The 22,422-nt window shown below is 46.6% G+C and overlaps 1 protein-coding gene across 2 annotated transcripts in view; it reads right to left on the reverse strand.

Annotated features, from left to right (window-relative positions):
- Window positions 1–22,422, reverse strand: part of LOC147022370 (Y+L amino acid transporter 2-like) — a 106,221-nt gene that overhangs the window by 78,254 nt on the left and 5,545 nt on the right. For both annotated transcript variants that reach the window (XM_085893214.1, XM_085893215.1), the window contains exons 2-3: window positions 1,377–1,649; window positions 198–440 (exon numbers count right to left, since the gene is read on the reverse strand). In XM_085893214.1, coding sequence (XP_085749340.1) covers window positions 198–440; window positions 1,377–1,649 — 516 coding nt within the window. The remainder of the gene's footprint in view (window positions 1–197; window positions 441–1,376; window positions 1,650–22,422) is intronic.

Here is a 22,422-nt window from a genome sequence, read left to right on the forward strand (position 1 = left end):
CATCAGTGAGTGTTGGAGTGAATACGATAACAGTATGTAGGTCATAAACTTGTATTGAGCACAAAGGTGTTGATTAGGCATTTACATAAACATGTCAAGGTTGCACAACCACACAATGATGTTGTACATATTCTTCCACTATCCTCACAGTGCAGCTCCAGCGAGCTCCCTGTTTACTCCCACACAATGGTTCTCACATATGCAGACAGCAGCGAGGAGGCGAGCGGAGATGTACGGTGGTTCACAAGTAGGAAACGCAGGTTGTATGATGTAGTTGGCAAAGGTGATGGCAATGACAGCCTGGCTCGTCGGCTCGATGATGAGCAACGACGTCCAGAGGCGCACAAAGGCTGGAAGCTGGCCAAACGCAGCCAGAATGTAGGCATAACTTGCACCCGACTTGATGATGGTGGTGCCCAACTCCGCATAGCACAAGGCACCTGAGGAGTGCAAGGTTGAGATTAAAGGAGGAGAAAAAGTAACAAACCTAATGAAAGTTAACTCAGATTGAATGGTGAGACTTTTCTGTGTATGTACTTGGACCTGAAACCTTTACTTTATCAGTGTGGAATCGCACTGTTTGCTGAGCTCTGCTCCAGGTCTGACTTGTGGTGTGTAAATGTTTACCTTTCAACTTATCGTTAGCCTGGTGTTGGCTTTGTGGTTAGGGTGGTGGCTTTCGATCCTAGGGTCCTGATTTCGAGCCCCGTGGGCTACTGAATTAACACTAGGGGGTTGACTCAGCCTGTCATCCTTCTGAGGTCGGTGAAATGAGCACCAGTATAATGGTAATGGGGGCACTGCATCAGCGGCATAGCTGTGCCCCTAACCAGTGATGCAACAACCAGCAGCCAAAAAGGCAGCACACAATGGGAACTTATCGTTCTTGTGTTATTGTTGAAAGGCTACGTACTCAAACCAGAGACCTTCGGTAAATAACAATTCTAATTGCACCAAAAAATATGATGAGTTGATGAAACAAGACAAACACAACCACTGAGCTTGGGGGAAGTGCCATCACTTATCGGGGCACTCTGGGTATCAGCGATCTCACAACAATGGCACTGCCTTCTCGCCACACTTCGCGGGGCATTTCAGAAATAGGAACTTCCTCCTCCCCATGGATGCCAACCTCCGGGGATTGTTCATCCTCTTATCCTTTTAAATGCTGAACGCCAAGCAAGGAAACAGCACGCATCATTTATTTTTGGTCTTTGGTATGACTCGGTCAGGGTTTGAACTGCTGACTTCCCAGACTCAGAGTGGACATTATAACTATTACACCACATTATGAAGAGAGCTCAGTTCTTACCAAAATACCGTTAAAATACCCTTAACTCTCCAAGAACCACTTGTGCGATCACAGAAAGACTCACCAATGATAGAGAAGAGACCTCCCATCGTCCAGATGACCAGGGACATGCCATACGAGGCGCTGTGGATGAGCACCCCTTTGGGCGACACAAAAATACCGGAACCAATCATATTTCCCACAATGAGGCAAACTCCAGACAACAAGGAGATCTCCTTCTTGAGTTCCATTTTTCCCGACGAGTCTTTTTGGGCCGCACTGCCATTGGAAGACTGAGATGTTTTCGAACCAGCTGGTACCGCCCCGTATCCATCAGGTGTAGATTGTCCGGCATCATCTGTTGGTTGAGAGCAAAAGAGGTAAACAGAGGCAATTTGCACCACAGTGTATGAATGCGAAACGTGGTACAGCTTTAAAGAAATGTTAACAGTGAGATGTGAGAAAACCACTTGTTTAAGATACAAACCACAGCGAAACAGTCTGACAGAGGTTTGTCAAGAGCTCACAAGTTAAAGGACCACCAAAGACATGACTTGTGCAACTCTTGGTTTACCTATATTGCTGTGCAATTCCATGTAGGATTGTGCTGTTTGTATGGATTTTTTGAGGCTTATGTATATGCACTTTACACCAGGTTGTCAATTGACCTTTTTTAGGTCTCCAAGCAAAGAAAAGCACCAGGTAAGGCTCATGTTGTCACAAACTGGGGTCTTGGAAGGGTCCTACAGGTCCAGTTGACATTCCTGAAGGTAAGATGGGCTACAGCCCAAATGATCCAGCCCACCAATAGTAAATTTACAATCGTAATTCCCATGGTAACATTCAATAAGAGCGAAGTCGATGGCATGCTGTCGCAAATCCCCACACTTTACACCAAAAGCAAAGTCGAAAGATGGCAAAAAGTTCCACCAGGAATGACCCAATATCAAATTTTGAGTCAATTTCTTCCCCCCTTTTGACCCCTGTGACCCTAAAACTTGCTTCATCTTCCTCTTTCACAAGTGTGGTACTCCTGACTGCATCATAATTCACTACTCTTCTTCTATTTCAACAGACTGCTCTCAATTCGACCTTCCATTCATACCTTGCCTAAAAAAATCCAACTGTTACAGCGTTTCTTCTCTCCATTCTCTGAATTTGCCTTGTTTGCATCGATCAAGAAATGTCTTTAATCGCATTTCTGACCTAGAAGTTAAAAAAACCCCAGTTTTCAATGAATGTTCACTTTCCATCAACCATTCTTTTTTTCCAACTTCAGTGCCAACTCACCCCTCTCACCCTTCCCTCTCAAAGCAACCATCCCACTCTTCTCCCTCCAAGCTTCCCTCACACCTTTCTCAAAAACTCCCCCTCACCTTTCTCCCTCAACTCTCCCCACTCACCCTTTTCCCATTCACCCCCCTCACTCCCCCTCCTCAAGTTGCCCCCCTCTCACATCCACAAAGCTGCCTCCTTCCCCTGCCCTCTCACCTCCATCTCTTCACTCCACCTCCTCAAATCCTCAACTGCCTTCTGCCCCCTCTCTTGCTCCACCTCTCCCCCAGAGCCTTTTCTCCTCATTCGGCCCCCTCCCCTAGCTATTCTGCAATCCCCCACACTCTTTATCTCACTCCTTGTCCTACCTTCCCCCTCCCCTCCCACCCCCTGCACCCAAAGCCTCCTCCCCTCCCTCTTCATGAACAACGACGACCTCAAATATCCGGGGCCTTCGCTCAAATCTGACAGATCTTTCCATACAGGTTGCCACTGACAAACCAGACATAATCTGCCGAAACTTTCCTCCCCCAAGACGTGTCTGACTCCCAAGTATCTCTCCTTGGTTACTCCCTCCTCCGGTATGACAAACTTGAGCCTCGTCCTGGTGGAGGAGTTGCTCTCTTCATCAAAGACTCTATTCCTCACTCTCCATGCACTGCCCTCACTCCCCCACACCCCCAGGAATACCTCTGGCTTCGGCTTCCCCTCCACTCCCACCTCATGTTTATATGTGTACTGTACCGTCCACCGAACAGTGATGACTCCATCGACACCTCACTATCCGAAAACATGGAACAACTTCTATCTTCCCATCCAAACTCTCTCTTCCTCACATGTGGCAACTTCAATTGTCATCATGCCAGTTGGCAAGGTATGGGTACCTCTCTCACCTGTCATGGCACCTCAGCGAAAGCTTTCTGCGACTCATTGGGACTGACTCAATCGGTCAACTTCCCAACCCGGATCTCAACCAATGGTACTCCATCTCTTCTGGATCTGATTTTGACAAATTTCCCTGACAATATCTGCTGCTCTTCCTTCGCTCCAATCGGTTCTTCTGACCACGTCCTTGTCAAAGTGGACATCTCTCTGGCTGTTATCAGAGAACCACCTCACCGCCGTCGAGTCTGGCATTTCACTCAAGCTGACTAGCAGGGTCTCCGAGCAGCCATCAAACTTACAGACTGGTCTCCTATCGCTACTTTCTCCAAGAGCAACTCATCTTGGGAATTCTTTCAAAGAAACTTGCTCTCCCTCATGCACAGATTTATCCCCTCTCGTGTTCAGTTGTCTTACCCTTCCTCCCGCCCTTGGTTCACTGAAGCTTGTGGCGAGGCAGTGGTCCTGAAACAACTTGCCTTTGCCTCATGGAAAGCAAACCCAACTGAGGGCAATCTCAGTTCTTTCCACAAAGCTCGGAACAAGTGTGTATCTACCCTCAGGAGAGCCAGAAAACAACATCTTTCTCATCTCATGTCTGAACTCTCAAACCTCTCTCCCTCCTCAAAATCCTGGTGGTGTCTAATCAAATCTGTTTCTGGTGTATGTTCCCCCTCCACCCCCTCCCTTATATTACCTCAAATGTCCACACTGCTGATACCGCACGTGAAAAGGCTCAATCAATAAACTCGGTGTTTGCATCAAAATCTTGTGTCCAAAACCCATCACTTTCTCGACCCACCTTACCCAGTCGCACCCAACTGTCCCTGGACTCTGTGTCCTTTTCTCCTGACAAGGTGGAGAGCTTGCTTTCAAACCTCGACTCAGATTCTGCAACCGGTCCAGATGGCATCAGCCCACGTGTCCTAAAAACCTGCTCTTCTGCTCTTGCTCACCATCTCTGTTCTATTCACCCTCTCATTTGCTCAAGGTCATCTGCCATCTGCTTGGAAATCAGCAAACCTTACTGCCCTGCATAAAAAAGGTGCAAAAACAGATCCCTGCAACAACAGACCAATCAGCCTTCTCCCAATCATCAGCAAGGTTATGGAATCCATCATCGCTTCAAACATTAAATCCTTCCTCTTCTCCAATGGCCTGATTTCCGAACATCAATTTGGTTTCAGACCAGGTCACTATACCCTGGATATGCTGCTCCTGCTCTCCCAACAATGGATTGAGGTCGTCAATGCCAGACATGAAATCAGAGCCATATCCCCAGACATATCGTGTGCTTTTGACACGGTCTGGCACCCTGCCCTGCTCACCAAACTCTCTTCCTATGGTATCCAAGGCCATCTCCACTCATGGCTCGCAGATTTCCCCTCCTGTCGCAGTCAACGTGTGGCCCTAAAAGGAGTTATTTCATCCCCTCTTCCTGTCCAGGCTGGAGTTCCTCAAGGTTGCGTTCTGCACCCTGTTCTTTTTCTGGTTTTCATCAATGATCTCTCCGACTCTCTGGAAATCCTCTTTATCTCTTTGCTGATGACTCCACCCTCCGCCGTACCATCTGTCATCCCTCAGACCGGCAAGCAGCAGCTTCTTCGCTCACTGCAGATCTGGATAAAATCACAATCACAAACTGGTCCAACACGCGGAACATGTCTCTCAATCCGGACAAATCTCACACTCTCACCATGTCTCTCCGAAAGGAGCATCTGGAGCCCCCCATCTACTTTCTCAACAATCTTCTGGAAGAAGTCCTTCCTTTCGAGCTTTGAGGTCTCACTATCTGCCATGATCTTTCGTGGGAAAGCCACATTTCCAGCCTTGCCTCCAAAGCCAGTCGCCGACTGGGAATCCTCCGTCGTGCAAAGTCCTTCCTCGGCCCACCTGAGCTCCTGACCACTTACAACGTTTTCGTCTGCAGCCTGATGGAGTACTGCTCTCCCCTCTGGGCTGGTGCTCCTGCCTCCCACCTTTCTTGGCTTCACGCTGTAGAAACCAAGGCATTTTGGATCATTGGCATCTCCCGCGATGAGGCTGAGTCATTGGGTCTCTCACCGCAGGCAGGGTCAGTGGTCTTTGTCTTATACCGCCTCCTCTCCGGTCTCGCTCCCCCTGCTCTGGCTGCGATTTGTTCCCACCATATTTCCGCAGGGTGCTCAAGGTCCGTCATCAACCCCTTTCTGGTAAAACTACCAAAATCACGAATCACTGCTCACCTTCACTCTTTCATTCCTCTTTTTTCCCGCTTTTGGAATAAACTCCATCACTCTGTTCAATGCCATTCTTCCCTACAGGCCCTCAAAACAGCTGTTCACCACCACCTATCGTCCCCCATCCAAATCCTCAATCTTTTATATACCCGTGAATCCACCCAAGCCCACCTCCTTCAAATTCCCTGCTTTCCTTCCTGAAAGTCCCTGTAGTGTCCATCTTGTATTCCCCATGTTCCCCGCCCCATCCCTCTCCCTTCCACAGATCTCCTAATGTCTCTGTTCCCCACTGTTTTGTCCTTCCCCACTCCCGCCCTTCTTGTCTCATGCCCCCCTTACTGTGCGTTGTGTATTAGCTCTCATTAGAGCCTCGACAAGGTACACAAAAAAAAAACGTCCCCAGACCCTGGGGCATGAACCAGGGGTCAAATCCAAGAAATTTTGACATTTAATGTGTCCCTCAATGTTTATTGCATGTACAACGTTTCATTAAACAAGGTTTAAAAATGTACCCTCAATTGCATTTTTGGTATTTGACCTTTTGACCCCACCTCAGGGGGTGCGGCCAAAAATTATACAGCTCTTACACCTTCTTGCCATGTGGTGATCATAACTGCCAAGTTTGGTGAATTTCTGCGCAACTGTTTAGGAGAATGCATGATGGACGGATGGACAGAGAGACAGAGCCGATTCCAATCTCCCCCGTTTTTCTCAAAAAGAGTGGGGATAACAATTAATCTAAAATCAAAACACATTAAAGTTTACTTCTACAAACAAGCATCAATTGTATGGTTACACAGGAATATATAAAATGTAAGTCCTTTCACTCGATTGTCATCATTAATTTAAAGAGGACTTTACTCTAAGTCTCTGCAGAGAGAAAACAAAAGTTTAATCAAATATTTTTTTAAGAAGAAAAAGGTTGTTTGTTACCTCCGCCACCGAAGGTGAAGGAGGTTATGTTTTCACCCCTTTCTGTCTGTTTATTTGTGTGCAGGATATCTCAAAAAGTTGCGGGCAGGATGAGGATGAAATTTTGTGGACAGGTTGGGTGTGGGACAAGGACGAAACTATTCGATTTTGGTGAAGATCCGAATATGGATCTGAATACGAGAATTATTTAATTTATATAGCGATTCTTCACCATTGAGATCGGGCCAAAAACGATATAGTACTGTACAGCATGATATTTCAAAAATGTATTGGGCCCGATATGTTCTCATGGATCAGGCATTACGTGGCGGAGGCATGCTCCACCGAATGCCCTTCTAGTTTGTGTGTGTTTCTTCATTTATACATTCGGCCTCTGCAGGAACGAGTCAACCAAACTTTACATGGCCTCCTCTTTCATCCAGAGGAAGGTTGAGGGCTATGTTTGAATAAAAAAAAATTAAAATCAGATAATTTTAATAATAATAATTGGCCTTCAGTACTCGATCGGGTATTGTGCTAATACAATCCCTGCATTTTTCCCCCCAGGAGAGATTGAGTAATGTTTTGTGAAGATCGTATGTTGAGGTTGAATATTGTGATTTGTTGTCAAAAACACAAATTTATTTATCATGTTTACAAGTGTGCGTTATTAAAAAGATTGCTTTACACAGGTTTGTTATAACTTTTCCGCGTTCAGGTCTTGAGTATGTATTGAATTTCCCAGCGCAAAGCCGAGTACTTCTGCTATGTCCATATAAAACAAACAAAAACTAGAACGACAACCGACTACATCACGACGTCCCCAGATATACCTCTGGCCACATTATTTCATCATTATACATACTTGTCCCAAGTAAATCCCTGAATCCAGATTTAAAATATTAAATAATTCTGGCTGCTGGACCACGAGTCCGATCAGGTTGAAATTTAAGACATATATTCTACATGTCGACGAGATCAGAATGTGACATTACACATTGATTGATGAAGCGGTTTCAGAGAAAGATTTTTTTTAAGAATTTTATTCAAACCAATACGGCTGCCAGACCATGTAACCTATTAATCATTCGTGAACACCCTGATATCCCCAAGGCTTGGGGAACATGCAAGTCAAGATTCCCCTCAATCTGTGAAGCCATTCTGGAGAAGAAGATATTAAAATATTTATTCTTCAAAAAACATCATAGCTGCCAAACCATGTGACTTATGATGTCATAGGTGGAGAACTTTTTGTCTCATGGATAAGTGATCATACCTGTAAAGTTTCACCTCGATCTGTTCAGCCATTACAGAGAAGATTTTGAAGGTCTTATGTTAAAAACAAAATGGTTGCTGAACCACGTGACCAATGACATCATCAATTTTTTTTCCAATTTCAATTTAGCCAAAGATGACCCTCAAAAATTTTCATACTGATCGGATAAAGTGTTTGACATGCGCAATTATGACGTCATAACGAAGCCACATATGACATCATCGAAAATTCACACTTTTTTTTCTCATGTTAACAGAGAGATGTGAGCTAGACAATATTTCACATGTGCCAAGTTTCATTTTTTTTTCCATGGAGTGGTTTCGGAGATATAGAGGTTCAACGTTTTTCCTTTTTTTCCCAACATGGACGCCACACCACGTGACCTATGCCATCATAATTGTCACAAAAACATTCTCCACGAGTAGTTGCATCGATGGGGAAAATTTCGTGAAATTTCTATGGTGAAAAAAAAACAACCATGCCACCCGACTTCGACGCAACCCCACTTCGATGAGACACCTGACCCACGACGTCATCTTGATCAAATCAAATTCAGAATGGGTGGCTGAAACGATTATTTCTGTGAAACCGTTTAACCTATCAATACTAGACTTTGCAGTAATGATCCACTCCCCTAGCTGCATATACATAACTTTAAAATGACGTATCCGTCACGTGGTGTGGCAACCACATTGGTTTCACGGAGAATATTGTTGCGAATTTGCGCCCGCCAGCGTGCGATCGACCGCGTGTAGCCAAAAGCGGCCGCCTCACCCACCGGAACGGACAATTCAGTCGTGACCCTCCGGGAACTACTGCCCGGAGCCAGTGCAGTGGAGGTTGGTGGAGGGAGTGCGGTGGTGCTGGCCACTCAGAAGGCGGACTCGGACGTACCTACCCATCTCCCTCCCAACCTATCGCCTTTGCCTGTCTCTGTACCTACCCACTCCCTTATTTTGTAAAAAACCAATTTAGCCCCAACTTTTTTTTTTCATTTCTATACCTCCCACTATAAATCGCCCCCAAACCCCGTTTACGGTCCTTGTTCGGCGAACCTATCTTGTCACCTAGCCTACTCCCACCCCTACGTTCCCTTCCCGGAGGGGAATGAGGGAGGGCTAGCGTCCTGCGTCAAGGCCCAACTCAAGCCTCAGGATGGCCTCCTCGGACTTCAGCGATCTAACCCAAAGTGGGTCCAGTGGCCCACAACGAGAGCGAAGGGATGGAGGGTGTGGAGGGGTACACTTCCTATCTACTCCATCCATTAACCTTTAAACTACACCGGGGCTTTTAACAAGCGCCTCTCGCTTAATCTATTGGTTCGAACAATCCAGATTCCCGTCGCCTGTGTTGGTGTCCTCTCAAATTTCGGGCCATGCCCCCAATTTTCCTTCCGTGCCCTCACACGGTCTCATGGCTGGGATGCGTGGCTCCCTTGGCAGGCACTACTCTCTGCCGATTCTCCAGCTATGGCACCGCCGGGCACTACACTGCCTCCGAGCCTACCAGCTCCCTAAACACCGGGGAGTGCCCTCCATGGCGACTCCCCTGAAACGCTCACGTGGCAGGCTGGCACCCCGGGCCCCTTCCCTGGGTGCCCGTGCCCAATGCACTGCCCACATGGCTAATGGCGCCCCGGGCCCCCGCATCATGCGGGCGCACCCGTGCCCACTAGACTATCCCGGCCCCCCATGGGCCCTTGGCCTACCACGGCCGACTAGCCCCGTGCCCGGGGTACCCACTCAGCGATACTCACCTTTTCGCAGCCACGCTCCCAGCCCGTCAATAGGGCTACTGCACCCCTCCAAACAGGTATCGAGCCTACACTCCCACCAACAGCAAAACGACCTCCATTTTTCAATTTCGCTAACCCGCTAACTCACTCTACACTGACCCGGGGTCCCTTGGGTGGGAATTACTCCTCCCCCCATTCACTCATCGCACTTTGCATTCCACATTCACTCCATACACACAGACCCGCTGGCCTCACTCACTCAACATGTTTCCTTTCCACACCTCACACATCGCCGAACTCTGCCATCCTGCTCACTACTTCCCCGAACTATCTCGTGCTCCCACGTCGTCCCTTACATTATAGCACGTCCTTTTAACACTACGTAGCTAAGCTCCGTCCCCTCAACACATCCAAAGTCTGTCACTGTCCTCAAAATAATTCCCATCTCCCATCCTAAATCTGACTACAATCCCTCTAACTAATCCATTCCACGGGCGCCATGAGGACTTACCCCTGCCCCATGGAGCCGGTCTCGCTATGCTAACCCTTCCCCCTAACTAGTGCCATCCTGTGCCCGGGAATCCTGTTCACCCGAAGCGAGGCTTGCTTTTTTTCTTTTTTTATTGCGCAGCACCAGCGCGGCAACTCGCAACCTGCGTGGAAATTCACAGCCACGCACCTTTGGCGTGACGTCATGGCAGCTGTTCGCGTCCCTCGTCCCTCTTGGACGGTACCATCCGGCAGGGATTCACCCTCCTGCCGGATTCCAACCATACACGCAGCCATGACATCACCCTGCGCATAAAAAAACACAAGCCTCGCGTCTCGAGGGGTTCCCCACGCGAACACATGTGCTCTGCCCGTTGGAGCTTAACACACGCTCGCGTGAAGAACCCGTCCGGTCCAAATCCGTCGTCCAGCCTAACCTTTGTCCATCCACGGGATCGGCAACATCCACCGCTGGCGTTTACAGACCGGGTTTCACTCCCGCAAGCGCGCACGTGGCGGCCTCGTGCGAACCACAGCATGGACCTCGCGCTTGCTGCTGGGCCAACCCGGCGCGGTCCCCAAAACAGCTACGGCCACGACTTGGCCTCTGTCCCTCACATGTCACCGTCGTCGTCTCCATTCGATCCACGCACACCTGCGTGTTACAACGCTCACACACCATGACATGATATTCACCCCGGGAGACGCGGCTGCGTGCTCCCGCATGCCGACGGTCATCTCCCTCACGTACCGCTCTCTCACACACACACGGTCTCCCTCACACGGACCCTCTCACTCGCACAATGCCTGCCGGAAAGCACGCATCTCCGCACACTCGCAAACACACACACCTGCACAACCACACTGGGGATTAGTGTCCCACAAGGGTTCCCGGGGCCTCTATAACCCCCCAAGCTGCACGTGCACCCTTTCGCAGCACTCGCTCCCCTCGACTCCGCCCGGCACGACCGAACCCACCTGGTCGTGACTCGCTTCAAGGGAGCATAGCGTCTCCCTCCGTTCCCGAAGGAGGCTATCCAGCTGCTTGCACCGGGTCCCCACACGTTCTACCAGCTCGCCCCCATTATCCTCCACTAACTCCGTGTGTGTGTGCCCGTCACTAACCCCGTCTTTATCATGCAGTCTCTCCTCTATTTTTTCTATCTCCCGCGTCTCTGGCAATAATTTCATTTCCTTCTTTGTCTTTGTTACTTCCCTCGTCTCCATTTTTATTTGCGTCTCCTTTATTAGGGTTGGTCCTAACTGTTCCTTCATCCGACGAGTGGCGTCGATCAAGTCCTGTACCACCGACATTGCTCCTTGTGTTGCTGTCACACATCCCACCTTATTGCGTTGTTCTACTTCCTGGCTCCTTCTGAGTCGTTCCTCCTCTCGGAACTTCCTGAGTTCTTCGTTCTCCCTCCGGAGTTTTTCAATCTCCGTGGACTCCAATCTTGCTCCCCGTTTTAGTTGTTCAATTTCAAACTCACATTGTTCTTGTTTTCTACCCCACAGTTTCAGGCCCCCCTCACAAACGGACGCCAACGTTGTCAGACGGAATGAAAACCTGTCATTCTGGTTACAAAAACAGCTAAAATTGATGAAAAAGCGGCCGAAATTGAAACCGACACAGTAGTTATGGTCGCAATAGCAGATATAATGGAAACAAACACATTTATTCTCCACGCAAGAACAGTTGTGACGGAAACAAGAAGGGACAATCCCGAAATAGATTGGTGGGGAACGGAAGCAAGATTGGTTATTTCCTTCGCGAAACGTCCGAGAGCGAAACAAAAGCGGTTCATTCCGGTTACTGTAGTGCGAACAAGATGGCAGATGCAGTAGAACGACCTGTTATGGCATGTAAATTTTTAGTGCTTGTGCCTCGAACATAAATTTAATATAGATAATATATAGTGGGTAGTACCTGATGTAGTTTTAACAATTTATTAAACCGAATTTTGTTGTGATGATAATGTTTGGTTTGCCTGTATTTCGAGCCCCTGAGTGAAGGATCGCTAGTTGTGTTTGCCCAGTTCAACATAGGGGATCGTGTTTGGGATCTTTTTACAGTTTTTACTTCATATTAAATTTGTTATTTTATTGGAATTTGCAATTTATTATTACGATCAAATTTTACCTCTTGCAAATACAAACGATCAATCGTCACTGATCGCTGCAGCACGGGGGCACGAATTACACGAAATGTCAGCCACACATTAAGTCAAGAGGGCGTATTTATCGCTGCTTGTATAATATCCCGTACCACAAACGGGTTTTCATTAACAGACATGATATATTCAAGGCAGACTACGTTAAAGTTAACTTACCATAACTTCAAGAACTTTTCAAGCCGCCATGTTTTCCACGTTATGGTAACCGGAATGAATCGCTTTCGCTTCAGTCTCCGCCGTTTCGCGACGGAAATAACCGATGTTGCTTCCATTCCCCACCGTTCTATTTCGGGATTGACCATTCTTGTGTCCGTCACGACCGTTCTTGCGTGTAGAATAAACGTGTTGGTTTCCATTATATCTGCTATTGTAACCGTAATTACTGTATTGGTTTCAATTTCGGACACTTTTTCATCAATTTTAGCTGTTTTTGTAACAAGAATGACGGGTTTTCATTCTGTCTGACAACGTTGGTGTCCGTTTGTTAGGGGGGCCTGAGTTTCTCCTGCTCTTCATTTTCCAATCTCATCGTTTCTTTCAATTGGCTCATTTCCTTCCTGTGCTTCATTCGCTGTTCTCTCACAACTCTTCCTTGTTTCCTCTCCTGTCCTTCCTTCTCCAGTTTCATGGTTTTCTTCATTTGGTTCATCTCCATTTTGTGTTTCATTCGCTGTTCTTTGTCTATCTCCCCGCACTCCAGCCTCGCCTTTTCTTTTAATTGGTCAATCTCAAATTCATGCTCTTGTTGTTTTCCATCCCATTGTTCCTCTCGTTCGTCCCTCTCCAATCTCGTTGTGTCCTTCAATCTCCTGATTTCTCCTTCCTGCTTCATTCGTTCTTCCTTCATTACTCTTTCTTGCATCTCATTCTGCAATCTCATCATTTCTTTCAACTGACTGATTTGCTTCTCCTGTCTCATTCTTTGTTCTTTGCATTTCCTATTCCACTGTCTTCCTTGTTCCTCATTCTGCAATCTCGTCATTTCTTTCAACTGACTGATTTCTTTCTCCTGTCTCATTCCTTGTTCTTTCAGTACTCTTTCTTGTTCCGCATTCTTTAATCTAGCCTTCGCTTCCAGCTGTTCGATCTGTACAGTGTGGTTCCTCAACGTTTCATTCTCTGCTGTCGTTCTCTCTTCCCTCGACATTCCCAACTCGTTTTGTAATTCCGTCTCTTTGTTTTGGTGTTTCTGTAACTCAGAAGCTTTTTCCCACAATTCCTCTCTCAATTTGCATGCTTCTTCCCTCCTTTCCACACAACTTTCCCATGCTTCCCCCCTCATTTCGTCCATTTTCTTCCCATATTCCTCTAGTTCTTCCTTATATTTCTTTCCTATTTCTATCGTCCCTTCCAGGGTTTCTCTTTTAATCAGGCCTGCCCTTACCTCTCGCTCCAGTGGCACCAATTCCTCATCTTGTTTGCGTTTTTCCTTTTCTATCTTTGTTTTCCTTTCTCCTTCCTCCCTCATTTTTCCCTGCAGTTCTTCGAACTGTTCTGACTTTTCCCGGAATTCCTCCGTCCTTTCCTCCAGATGTTCCTCTCCTTCTAGTCTTCTTCTGTCCGGAACACCTTGTTCTACCTCATGCTCCAGTTGCTTTATTTTCCAATCGTGTTCACATTTTTTCTCTTCCAGCTTTTTTTTCCATTCCTCTTCCAAGTTCTCTCTATCCCGGGAATTACTAATTCGCTCCTCCTCCATTCTCTTGCTTAGCTCGCTCGTCCCTTGTTCCCACTTATGGATCCTCAATTATATTTCTCTCCCTTTTCCCTCTAGTTCCTTGGCCTGTCTTAACTTCTCCAATAGTTCTTTCTTTAATTGTTTTACTTCCAGCTCGTGTTTCTGTTTTTCTTTTTCGAGCTCGGTCCTCCATTCTTCCTCCAATTGTTTCCGAAGCCCGCCAATGTCTGCCTGCCTCGCCTGCCATGCCCACGTGGTTTGAAACGGCTGTTGGGAGCGCTCGCCTCGTGTCGCGCCATTCGCCGCGCCATAAATAGCCGCTCGCACACTCGCTTCACACAATGCACATTTATTTCACAAGCACGTATTCACAGTCAGCAACAGTAAAAAGGAAGAACAAAAGCAAGAACGAAAGCAAGAACTACAACCGAATATGACTTACTCGGGCACACTTACACAGTTCTACTTGTCGGACAGCGCCACACACACACATTTACACAAAAAACAAAGAAAAGAAAAGTACTAACTTCCCTGCGCGCGTTGAGTCCTCCTCCCGCGACCTTCGCTCCCAGCTCCTCCACCGTGGTCGGTGAGCTCGTGCTTCGCGCCGGCACGTGTTGGCCGCTCGACGCCATGGACGGGGTTTCCGGCGCCATCTCAGCGCGGATAAAGGGGGGGAACCGTTGATGCTCGGGGTCGGGAGAGGGGAATGGCAGACGCTCCGTCCTGCCAGCGGGGTCTCGGGACTGCACCGACAGAAGACCAGACCAGACCACCAGGCGAGACGAGCCAAGACGAAGGATGAGACCAGCTCCAGGACGAAGAGAAGAGACGAACGGCGAGACCAGCTCTAGGACGAAAAGAGATGAAGAGAAGAGACGAACGACGAGACCAGCTCCAGGACGAAGAGAAGAGGGCGCGCCCCGCCCATGTCCGTCCTTTCTGGAGCGGGGCTCCGCCCATCGCTCCGCCCCGTTTTTGGCTCCGCCTCTCCTCCAGCCCTTTCGAGAAGCTCCTCGAAAAGGGGCGTTTCTTCCTCACGGCCGCCTCACACCCCGTAGCCACCAATCGCCAGCGAGCTCTCGCAGCCTCTCCCGTCAGCCCCCGGCGCCGCAAAAAAGGCGGGAAAACTCGCGCGCCGTTGTAGGCCTTTCACGGGGTCTTCGTTTGAAGTCTTCAGACGGTCCAAAATAACGATAGAACAGAAAAACGGCTAACTCAAAGAATCGCAGCCCGATAAATCACATATATTCCCTCTATACAACGGGTTTGAGTGAACTACACAGGAACTTACCGATATATCTCACCTGAGGACTCTTTATGGTGTAATGCGAATTTCCACAACTGTAACAATATTAAAAAATTATATTTCGAAAACTACTGTCGTGATTGATGCAAAACTTTTCAGTTGTGATCCTCTGCCTTTGCTCCATGTAATGCAACACGTTTCACATCAACCCTTCAAACAGTTTTGGAGAAAAAGGTTTTTTAATTTTCAGTTTTCAAACTAGCACGGTTGCCAAACTACGTGACCGATGGCATTGAAAATTTGGAACCTGCACAACATTTGGTGGAGGATTACGGGTGTCAAGCTTCTTTTTGATCGGTTAAGGTTTGTTTTTCTATCCAATATGGCTGTCACACCACGTGACCTATGCCATCATTGCCACACTGTATGCAGCTATAGTGTTCGATGACATTTGGTAAATTTAGCTTTAATCAGATAACTGGTTCCAGAGAAAACATTATTTAATATTTTCCTTCAATCCAACATGGCCACCGAACCAAGTGACATCAATTATTCTTTGTCACCATAGTATCATCAAGGCATGGTGAATAGGTGTGTGAAGTTTCCCCTCAATCTGTCCAGCCGTTCTGGAGAAGACTTTTAAAGATTTTCGGGTAAATCCAAGATGGCTGCCAGATCATGTGACCAGATCATGTCATAGTTGTCAAATTTTATTCAACATGGAGAGTGGATCATTTTTGTGCAGTTTCACTTCGATCTTTCAAGATAGTTATGGAGAAGATTAATTTTTCCCCTTTAAAATATTTTTAAAAACCAAGCAATATGGCTGCCAAACCACACGGCTGATGAAATTATTATTAAAAAAATTCTGTTGACCAATCTATATCAAGATGAACCTCACAAATTTTCATACTGATCGAATGCAGCATTCCACGTGTCGAATTTTGATCAAGATACCACTTCGTCGATGAAGTCATCGTAAAATCATCCTTATTCCCCATGCAGAGTCGTTGCCAGGTACCAAGATTCAATTATTTCCATGGTGCGGTTCATGAGATAGAGGTCCAAAGTTTTCCCATTGCTCTAACATAGCTGTAACACCACATGACCTATGACGTCGTAATTATTTAAAAAAATTCTGCATGAGTAGTCGCATCGATGGTGAAAAATTAGTGTCAATCGGATAAGCGGTTGCAAAGAAACTGGAGAAAACAGAGAATTCGTATGGACGTACGTACAACCTGAAAGCATAATGCCACCGGCGACTTCGTCACCAGAGGCATAAAAAAGACCGATGGACAAACACACAGCAAAGAATGATACGGAGAGTTCCTTCAAGGCTGTTATCTACTTTCTCAGTGAAATCACACTTCTTCTTTTGTATGGAGCATAATTTGCTGGGAACTGATGCAGTGCCCCCTATAGGTCAGAGCAAGAATTTGTTATTTGTTCACCGTGCCGGCAATAACTGACCTATTTGTGGTGACGGACGCTGTGGGGATCTTTAATTCCACCAACTAATGCTAAGAGATGGGAAACCCGATGCACCGACCATCCGGAGGACGGCACACACATCGATGCCTCGCCCTGCCTGCGAGACGCCAGGATGATAAAATATAGCTCGGCCGAGATTCAAACCCAGGCAAGACAGTTCAGACACCTATCTGACAACAGAATCGAATGCTTTCTGGTTCCTCTTCATTGAATTTGTCTCACATTCACACAGTTTAATGGCTTAGAGTAAATCGAAAGTTCGATTTACTCTAAGGAAGTTCGAAACACAAGTTGAAGGAATTTGTCTCAAGCATAAAATCCGGAGTTCAGAAACAGAAAACAAAGCCCAAACTTGTGAACTCGTTACAATGATATCCGTGTATCTGGTGGGAATATCAATTGGGTAAAGTCTCCAATTGAAACAAGCACAAGCAAGATACCAGGTCGGTCCATCAAGCAGGTACCTGTTACTCCAGTTTCTTGAAAACAAAACACGTTTGACTCACACAACACGCCGTTGCACTTTCTGCACATGTACATGTCACGTCACCCGATTGTTCACCAGGGAAGTTTGTGCAGCCGACGTGGGGGGGGGGGGAGGGGAATTCAACACTGTACTGTCAACACAATGTGAGCGCAAGGTTTTGTTAAAAACATTTTAACAAAACAGTAACAGATGCAATAATTTTACTCTTTTAATCCCAAAAGGCAATATTTATCTCCGCCACCAAAGGTGGACAGAGGTTATATTTTCACTCCTGTTTGTTTGCCGGGGAGCACGATATCTCAAAACGTTGCGGACGGATACGGACGAAGCTTTGTGGAAGAGTTGCGTAGGCGACGAGAACAATCCGATTGGATTTTGGTTCCAGTCTGGATGGAGATCCGGCCCATCAGTGGGATACAAATCGTAAACTCTTCAGCCTGGCGGAGGTATGCGCTCTACCGAATGCCGCTCTCGTCTGAATTTCAATCCCAACTGCACAATGGAAAGAAAACAATTCATGAAACAAAGAAATACTCTCAAACAAAAGGCAAACCTCAACCTCCACAACCAACAGCAAATTAGCATCTTAAGGCTTAAACACAACACAACCGACACACTCATCAACAGCCACAAAGAGAAATATTTGAAAACTTCATCAGCAGTCTTGATGGCAAGTGGATGTGAACAAAGCTTTTGACATTGTACCCCACCACATTGTCATGGGGGAAAAAAACAAAAACATCCTCAACACCCACTTGCAGACCATCAATAAGAAGTGGCTCTCAAACCATCTGTCTACTCATAAAGCTCAAATAAACAATCAACACCCGCTCTCTTCCTTCAGACTTCTACTTATCGCGTCTACAGGACCTCTGTATGGCCTCTCTCACTCTTCAATCTATCCTTCCATGACATCCCAACCCCTCAAGCAGGCTCAATACTTCTCTCATACACACCACATGATCTAACCACGACCTCACAACATTCTAATTTTGTCCAGGCGACCAACATCCTTCAACAATATCTTCACAATACTGGAAACTGGCTCCTACTGAACCACTGAACTGCATCTCCAAACAATCTTTTGGAAGCCTTTTCACCCCCGGACAGACAGACATGAATCCAACGCACATTTTTACCCTTTTCAATGAACAACTTCTTGACAGACATCCAACGTGACTGAACATCACCTTGGATATCCATTTATACAACACACAGATCAACTCACTGCCAATGTTAACTGCAAAAATCAACAAAATGAAAGCACTCACAAATACAACCTTTGAACAACACAAAGAATCACTTTGAATAACCGACCAACAAGCTCATCCAGACTACCATCAATTATAACCAGCCCAAGCTGGGCCACCGCTCCATCAGACCATAATGTACAAAACCTCTAAAAAGCATGTACACAACAGAGCTCTCAGGATAGCAACAGGACACACAAGATCTACAAACATAGGCCACTTACATACAGAAACTAGAAGGGCACCCGGGAGAGCGCACACCTCCGCCATGTAACGCCTGATCCACGAGAACATATCGGGCCCAACACATTTTTGAAATATCATGGTGTACAGAACTACATCGTTTTTGGCGCGATCTCTCAATGGTGAAGAATCAGGTAAAAATTAAATAATTCTCGTATCCAGATCTGGTTTCGGATCTTCATCAAAATCGAATCAATTTGTCCGCGTCACACACCCAAGCTGTCCACAAAATTTCATCCGGATCCGTCTTCAACTTTTTGAGACATCCTGTACGCAGACAAACAGACACACAGACAGAAAGGGGTGAAAACATAACCTCCTTCACCTTCGGTGGCGGAGGTAACAAAACGACTCCCAATTCAAATACACCTCATCATGAAACGCACCCAATTCTTCACCGATGCAGCTTAGCATCCCTCTCACACCCATGTCACTCCGTGACCACCCTTCCTCCACCCCAAAAACACATGAAACGTACAACTCATCATGACTCTCATGTCCTTAACATTATACCGCCTCTCCCACACAACACAACCACGTGCAGTCACATTCATACCCGTCTATCGTCACAGTCCGTGGAACATCGTCCCTCAAACAATACCCTCAACCACACCCTCTCCGAAATTCACTTTCCTGAAACAACACTTTGTCGTCAAATGAGAGTCCGTCTCACTGGCCAACACCCCTCCCTAATGCAATACCAACGTATGCTTCAACCCACACTGAACCCAACATGTCCCTTCTGTCTATCTTCTCCACAAACCTCCACACACATTATGACGACACAGACACACCCTGGTCCAACACAGACACCTCTTCAACACTAGATCTTCTCGATCTTTGGGAGCGTCTGGAAGATGATGCTGGTTACTTGAGTTCCGCCGGTCTTTTCATTTGACGAGGGACCGGAGCAACACCACCACCACCACCAAAAGCAACAACAAAAAAGAGCAATCAGAGATAGCAGACCTTCACCAGGACTTCTTTTGAGTGGTGTATTTTTATAGGTTTTAGGGTAAATCGAATATGGCTGCCAAACCATGTGACCTATGACATCATATGTGCGAACCCTTTGTTCCTCATGGACAGGTGGTCATGCTTGTAAAGTTTCACCTCGATTTGTTCAGCCACTTCAGAGAAGAAGATTTTTGAAGGTATATTTTTTTTAAAACAATATGGTTGCCAAATCATGCGAATGATGATGTCATGTTTTTTTTTTTTTCTGCGGACCAATTTATCTCCAGATGACCCTCAAAAATTTTCATACTGATCACATGCGGCGTTCTACATATGCAATTGTGACGTCATAACGAGGGCACCTATGACGTCATAAAAATAATCACACTAATTCCCCATGAGGAGTACTTGCCATGTGCCAAGTTTCAATTTTTTCCTTGGTGCGGTTTCAGAGATACAGAGGTCCAAAGTTTTTCCGTTTTTTTCCAATGTGGCCGCCACGCCACGTGACCTATGACATCATAATTACAATGACAACATTCCACAGGAGTAGTCGCACCAATGGTGAGAAATTCGTCTCAATCCGACAAGCGGTTGCAGAGAAAAACATGGAAGTTCTGTGCGGACAAACAGACAAAACAGACAAACGCAACACCCTCTCCTCTGGTGAGGGTAACAATAACAACAGGTGAGCTATTTGTTACGTTTATCCAAAGAATGGTGGCTCGGTGAGGATCAGACTGATGTACTATCCAGGTGTGCATAACTTACACTTCTGCCTAAGGGTAATCTACGGATAAAAACACAGCGGTAAGAGGTGCCGACTGAAAAAAAAGGAAAAGCAGGTGGACAAATACTGGGATGCAAACATCAGAGGATGGGGGAGAGGGAGAGCAGCAAGGGGAGGAAGAATAGAGTAATTGAAGTCGAACAAAAGAATACGTCACTTTAGGCTGTGATACAATAAGTAAGGAAGGAGAAGATGAGGAGCCGGGCGTTAACCCTCCAACTGAGCAAAAGAGGGTTTGACGAAGCGTTAACACCCGAAACGTCAGCTTCTCCTCGTTTCTCCTGGCAGTTTCCATGTAGCAATCGACTTTCTGTCAATTCCATCCATCGTCCTACTATACCGGTCCGTCGATGCAGAGAAGATGCGAGGTCTTCACAATCGTACAAGACTCGTTAGTTATCCACTCAACGGCGTAACCCAGTTTGGCATTGCAAACCGATGGAAGATTGTGGTGTTGGCCTTTTGTCGAGGGAAGAGGCTTCTTAAATGCTGTGACGAGGGAACCCTCGCTGTCGAGGAGCCTCGACGAAGGGCTACCACCCGAAACAACAGCTGTACTTTTACTCCCCACAGTGGTTAGCACGCCTACGACAACTTCCAGTTGATAAAACCGATAGTTTGCGATGACTTCGTCTGACCATGAGATATAAACGAGGAAAAAAGGGACAACCTCAAGAACACATTAGCAGATCCTACACAAAAGACTCGGGGAGAAGTGCAGGGAACGGAAATCATTTTGAGGGAGACGACAAGAAGAAGACATTGTAGAGAACTTGCACGTGGAAGGATGAAGCAGGATACAAAGACAAAAAAAAAAAACATTCTGAAATTTTTGGGGGAAATCAAGAGCCAATTAAGAGCTCTTGGTGACAAATGCGCAACTCGAGGCAGCAAGGAGACATCTGCTGCTTGGAGTATTTAAAAAATAACTAAAACAAACCGCACGAAGGTCGGTCTGTCTATCCCACGGAGAAAAATCAAAACTCAATTTCAACCAATAATAATTCTCAACTCTGTGCATCCGCCTGTCCGGGCCAGCTTTTGGAATCGCCAGTGAGTTTGTGGAGCAAATCCGAGTGAATTCAAACGTTGCAGGGGAAGAGTAAATGGATGTGAAACCACTCACGCAGAAGAGCTTTAATGACTATAAACAGTTTCACAATTGAACTGTTATTTCATCTATTGATAAAAGGATCAGCGTGTGTGTGTGTGCGTGTGTGTGTGTGTGTGTGTGTGTGTGTGTGTGTGTGTGTTCCACCACGATCATGACATTCCATACTACAATATAAGTGGAGGGACCTTTGGATGGGAGTGGTGGTTGCACTCTGATCCTCTAACACGCTAATATTGTTGCTCCCTCAGCCGCTGAAGGTAGACACAGGTTATGTTTTCAACCCTTTGTCTGAGAGCAGGATATCTCAAAAAGTTATCGACGGATTTGGACAAACTTGGTGGACAGGTTGGCTGCGTCACAAAGGGCGAATCGATTCGATTTTGGTGAAGGTACGGGTGCACATCAGGCCTATCAGTAGAATAGAAAACAAACTGTTCAGCCTGGCGGAGGTATGCGCTCCACCGAGTGCTGTTCTCGTTGACTTGAGTTGCGTGTGCGACGGTGCTCCAAGGAGGTAGAAGGAAACGACACTGGAAGAGGCCATTCTATCATATTATTGAACATAAAGGGTCATCGACATGGAAAATGACCCCCTACCTCACCCCAACACCTTCATTTTATTTTATTTTGTATACATTGTCAAGCTTCGTATGAGAGCGAACACACAACGCACAACAAGGGGGGCAGGAGACAAGAGGGGCGGGAGAGGGAAGGACAAAACAGTGGGGAACAGAGATATTCGGAGATCTGTGGAGGGGAGAGGGATGGGGTGGGGAACACGAGGTAAACAACTTGGACACGACGGGGACTTTTAGGAAGGAAAGCAGGGAATTTGAAGGAGGTGGGTTTGGGGTGGATTATCGGGGGTAGAAAAGATCGAGGTTTTGGATGGGGGAAGATAAGAGAT

This window comes from Eptatretus burgeri, chromosome 8 (assembly GCF_056783735.1).
Source record: "Eptatretus burgeri isolate ZD-2024b chromosome 8, Ebu_testis_v1, whole genome shotgun sequence".
In the NCBI taxonomy this organism is placed as follows: domain Eukaryota; kingdom Metazoa; phylum Chordata; class Myxini; order Myxiniformes; family Myxinidae; genus Eptatretus; species Eptatretus burgeri.